The 5,245-nt window shown below is 51.7% G+C and overlaps 1 protein-coding gene across 1 annotated transcript; it reads right to left on the bottom strand.

Annotated features, from left to right (window-relative positions):
* Nucleotides 1-1,673: 1,673 nt before the first annotated feature.
* Nucleotides 1,674-4,908, bottom strand: TSPO2 (translocator protein 2). Its single transcript, XM_043593242.1, has 3 exons — nt 4,218-4,908; nt 2,921-3,110; nt 1,674-2,548 (listed from the first exon to the last, which is right to left on the bottom strand). The coding sequence occupies exons 2-3, from the start codon at nt 3,088-3,090 to the stop codon at nt 2,302-2,304; spliced, it is 417 nt and encodes a 138-aa protein (XP_043449177.1). The 5' UTR covers nt 3,091-3,110; nt 4,218-4,908; the 3' UTR covers nt 1,674-2,301.
* Between the last annotated feature and the right edge of the window lie 337 nt (nt 4,909-5,245).

Raw genomic sequence — 5,245 nt, 5'->3', positions numbered from 1 at the left:
ACTCAGCAGGAGAGTGACAGGAGACCCTGGAGAGTTTGAAAAACACTGATGCCCATGTCCATCCCTGGAGAGTCTGGTCAATACTTTCAGAAGTTCCTATGCAAGGCGTCTGGGCCTTCCAGCTGACCTTGTTTGGAATTTGGAGAGACAACCCAGGGACACTCACTCCTTGCTGCCACCAGGGCCTTGAAATAAGAGGAGAAAGGGTACCTGGGTGGTTCAGTTGGTTAAGAGCCTGACTCTTTTTTTTTTTTTTTAATTTTTTTTTCAACGTTTATTTATTTTTGGGACAGAGAGAGACAGAGCATGAACGGGGGAAGGGCAGAGAGAGAGGGAGTCACAGAATCGGAAACAGGCTCCAGGCTCCGAGCCATCAGCCCAGAGCCTGACTCGGGGCTCGAACTCACAGACCGCAAGATCGTGACCTGGCCGAAGCCGGATGCTCAACCAACTGCGCCACCCAGGCGCCCCAGGAGCCTGACTCTTGATTTCAGCACAGGTCATGATCTCACGGTTTGTGAGTTCGAGCCCTGCATTGGGCTCCGTGCTGACAGTGCAGAGCCTGCTTTGGGATTCTCTGTCTCCCTCTCCCTGCCCCTCCCCTGCTCACTCTCTATCGCTCTCTCTCTCCCAAAATAAATAAATAAACATAAAAAAAATAAAGTTCAAAGGTCTTCATCAATTAAAAAAAAAGAAACAAGAGGAGAAGAAAACAATAGGAGGGAAGAGACGAAAAATAAAAAAGGAATAGATGAAAATAAAGAAGCCAATGAGAAGATGTGGGACAAGAGAAGTCTGGACAAGAAGTCCCCGCTGAAATCACTCATTAACTCTGAGGCATTCATCTCTTTTTCTTAATGTTTTTTCTTATTACAATAGTCATTAATTGGTTTTGAAAATTAATAGTAAAAAAGTATATGAAAACAAAAGTGAAAAATGATCTATAATCTACCTGAACAGAGATGATCACATAAGGTCTTAATATGACATATATAATGTATAATATAATATATTGTATAATATTATAATAACCATAATGTAATGTGGTATATGTTATACATACTATAATATTATTATTAATATATATTAACTAAAATACAATGAAATAGGGGCGCCTGGGTGGCTCAGTCGGTTAAGCCACTGACTTCGACTCAGGTCATGATCTGGCGGTTGGTGAGTTTGAGCCCCGCGTCGGGCTCTGTGCTGACAGCTCAGAGCCTGGAGCCTGCTTTAGATTCTTTGTTTCTCTTTCTGTCCCTACCCTGCTTGCACTCTCTCTCTCTCAAAAATAAAGAAAGATAAAAAAAATAAAATTAAATTAAATAAAATTAAACTATTCTATAATAAGATGTATTATATAAACCTGGCACTTATAATTGGTATCCTTTTTTCGACTTTATTTACTTTTCTGTTTTGCTTTCATAGAACCTATCATAAAGATTTTGTGTTCCCAGCAGCTGAAAATCTAAGTCCTAAAAGACTCAGCTTGATGCAGGAGGGTGTGTGAGTGGAACCGTGACTGGGTACCCACTTTTCCCTCCCCGTGCACACACTCCTGCGTTCATTCCCGCAGAGGTGCGGATGATGCGACCCCTGCCCTACGACCCTAGACATCGTGTACCCAGATATGCACTTCACATCATACCCTCAAAGTTAGTAAAGGATCTTATTAATTGATATCACTAAATTAATTTATTAGTGCAGGATTAATTAATTCATATTAAGTGTAAAATAAGTTTCTTCCCTTTCTTCCCATTTCTGAAATCGGAATGAAAATTGGCACCAGGGGACCCGGGACGGTGACCACCCTGGGCCGAGTCGTCTCTAGGGATTCATCGCTCCCTGGCCCCCCACCTTCCCTCTCTCCAGAATAGCTCCACAGCCCTCCTTGCCATTCTCTTCTACCCCTACCCTGGCCATCCTCCCTCCTCTCCTGTCCCTGGTGCCTCAGTCGCTCTTCTCCCCACTGGGCTGAGGCTGCTGGCTTGGACAGAGGCTGTCCCTCCACAGGCGGTAGGCGATGGAAGCGGTCACGGTGAGCCAGGCCAGGTAAGGCAGCAGGAGCACGGCAGCCAGCTTGTTGATGGGATGCCAGATCAACGCTGTGCTCACCACCAGCCCGTAGAGCAGCAGCAGGTGCAGCAGGGCCTGGAGCGGGGATGGGAGTGAGGAGTGGGGTCAGGGCAGTCAGGGAGGCTGCCCTGAGAACTGAGCCCTCAACCTTTCTGCACCCCAGACCCAGTGAGCCAAGTTCCTGAGGTCTGGGCATTCGGCCGGAGCTCAGAGAAGTGTGCCCACCCATTACCTGCCTGTCCTGCATTGGTCTCTTGGGCTATCTGCTCTGGGGGCCCCAGTCGTCTCACCTGCTCCTACGCTACTTCCACTGACGAACACGGCGTGCCTTACCAGACCATGGGTGCGGGCTACGAAAAAGAGAATCAGGACAGTCCAGCTGATGGCAAGCTGCACAGCATAGAGGCCGAGAGGCAGGACCAGGGGCCTCCCAAAGCCCCCTCCCAGGTCCTTCCACACCAGGTAGGAGGCATAGCTGCAGAGAGATGGTGGCAGAACACTCAGAGGGAGGGTGTTCCATGGCAAAGGAAGGGAGCCCTCGGGCATAAGGTCTCTTGGTTTCCCAAAGGAAACCCTGTGGGCTGCTATGGGTACAAGAGTGTCTATGCGTCACTTGAGGGCCAGCGAGGAGGTGGTGGGGGGAGCTGGGCATGGTGAGGTGGGGGAGGCAATGGGGAAACTTGGAGAGGGAGAAGAAGAAGGCTGGCTGGAATCCTAGGCAGGTGCAGAGGGGTCCCCCTCCCCCCACCCCACTTAAGCATTCAGATGGCACGTGCTATCCCTTTGGAGACCAGGATACAGCAGTAGCTCGGGTACAGGGTCCATGGTATGCGAAATGGGTGCTCACCCTATGACGAAGTAGATGGTTATCCACCCTGCCATCAAGACCTTGTGGGGTGGGCACCAGGGTGGCTTCTTTGGGCTGTCGTACCAACCAGACGTTCGACGGGTGAGCAACCAGACCAGGATGGGCCCCAGGTGGGGAAGAGCCACAAAGATGGTTCCTTGAGGCTGCATTCTCCTCACGGAGACCAAATCTAGGACGGCAGATGACACACTGGTGATGGGCCTCCCCCTCAGTCCTTTCCCTGTGTCTGCTTGCCTGTCTCCACATCCTACCCGATGCTATTTCCTGGCCAGAGCCCCCTCACAGGACGTCGAGTCACATTTGCCATTCTCCCCACCTTGGGCCAGCTCCCGTCAGCTCCTGTGAGCCCACACCGGGCCCTTTCTCTGGCTTCAGTGGACTTGTTTTTTCCACACCACTCATCTGGCACACAGAGGATACCGTCCCGTATTGATAACCGCTTCTGAGTGAAAGGCTCCCTTCCCCCAGCGCGTATCTGACTCCTAGAGTTCAGGTCCATGTATGACCATCCCTCCTGCCTCCCATAGTGGGTGGCACTCAGTCAGGTACATAGCAGGCCCTTCACAGGGATGGTGCCTTAATACTGAACTCAGTCAAGCTGATATAACCAACTATGTTCAGAAAGGCAGGAGCCAGGGATCCCTGGGGGTCTTTACTAGTCAAGAACCGGCCAGCCCATCCGCCCCCAGGCTTATCTCGATATACCAGACTGGCAGACTTGGGGAGGCCCACCCAGCCTGAGCTGCTGCCCGAATTCACACTCAGCCGAGTGACACCGGGCTCCTTTCTCTGAAGGTTTCCATCTCGCCTGCCCTTCAGGGGCTGGGGAGGTCCCTCCTCCACCTCTCCCCTTCCACAGGGACGGGAGCCACAAACATAAGCGCCCAGCTTTCCTGTGGCCTGACATCTCAAGGAAGCAACGGCCTGGTCTTTGAAAAGCTGCCATACTCATTTGAATGTGGAGTTGTGCACAGACCCTCCTCCAGCCAAGACCCCCATCCATATCATTCTCAGTGTCCTGCCTGTCAAGGTCCCCTGTCCATGTCCTGGAGGTTCCGGACACAGCGCTGACTAGCCCGCCCACCTGTGCATCTCTATATTCCTCTGGTCCTCACTGTCCATTTGTTCATCTTCTGCCTTCCTGTCTCTTGCTGTCTCCCTCTTTCTGTTTTTCTGTTCAGTGCTGGAGGTGCCTCCCGCACCCTCCCCCATCAGGAGAAATCCTGTTCTCCACCCTCCCGATGCCTCCTCATTTCCAGGCTTGTGTTCCCCTTACCTCAGGCAGCACACTTCTCAGGCCAAGTGCTCGATGCTATATGTTGTGTGCAAGGCAGAGGAGGGTGGGGGACGGGAGAAGGGCGGAGTGAGGCTCCCATCTGGTCTGCCTTTCTCCAATGACAGGACGGTGGCATTGGCTGGGGTGTATGGAAGGCTGGCTGCCTGCATGGTCCTGAAGGGTTTCATTTAGCAGAGCCCCCCCTGGTCTACTAGGCTTGGCCTCTGGAGTGGGCCCCTTGATAGAAGGGTTGAGGCTTTGGCTCTGTGACACCCGGACTTCTGGGCGGGCTCAGCTTCAGGCTACAAGACTTCTGAAACCTGTGGTATGCACATTCCATGAGCTGGCTTTGTGTCCACGGGTGGTGCAGACCCTCAGATTTCCCCAGGACTTTCCTGTAACTGGGATTATCCCCAAGGGGGGCAAGCATCAGCTTTGGAAAGGAGTTCATGATATATGGACACAGGTTATAGCCTAGTTGGCATGGGCCTTCCCCTCTCAGAACTCGAGCCTGACGGATTTTCACAAATCCCTACAACTTCATGACTCAGAGGACAAAGCAGCCTCCTGTGTGACTCAGACAGAGCTTTGTCCAGCAAAGACTAACACCTACCCTTTTCATACCTATAAAATTCCAAGCACCTCTCCTTTGCTAGTCCTTTACTCATGAGGTCCCCTTCCCAGATTGGCTGCTCGCCATTGCTCCTTTGCCCCATCTCTCCACTCTGGGGACCTCGGCACCCCTGGGAGGAGTTTACCCCATCCTCTCTCTTCTACCTTGGGGAAGGTGGTGGAAGGGAGGGGGTTGCAGTAGGGGACAGGAGGCTGGAGAATCATTAACTGAGATGAAATCAGTGGCAGTTACTTATTTTCTATGAGATAATTGGGGCAGGGGTGTGCTGGGGAGCTCACCATGGTCCCCAACTGCAGGAGGCCAGCCTCGGTGACAAGAGTTGCCGCTCATGGAGCACCCATTTTGGGGCGAGCATTTTACAGTTATTAGCTCAATAATGACCATGTTTATTCCT

This window comes from Prionailurus bengalensis, chromosome B2, assembly GCF_016509475.1.
Source record: "Prionailurus bengalensis isolate Pbe53 chromosome B2, Fcat_Pben_1.1_paternal_pri, whole genome shotgun sequence".
NCBI classification, from domain to species: Eukaryota; Metazoa; Chordata; class Mammalia; order Carnivora; family Felidae; genus Prionailurus; species Prionailurus bengalensis.
This window is presented reverse-complemented; position numbering and strand designations above follow the sequence as displayed.

Coding starts and splice junctions, on each gene's coding strand:
- TSPO2 (XM_043593242.1), bottom strand. CDS start 3,090: ATGCAGCCTCAAGGAACCATCTTTGTGGCTCTTCCCCACCTGGGGCCC. Junction 2,549..2,920: donor ACCATCTACTTCGTCATAGG/GTGAGCACCCAT, acceptor ATCTCTCTGCAG/CTATGCCTCCTACCTGGTGT.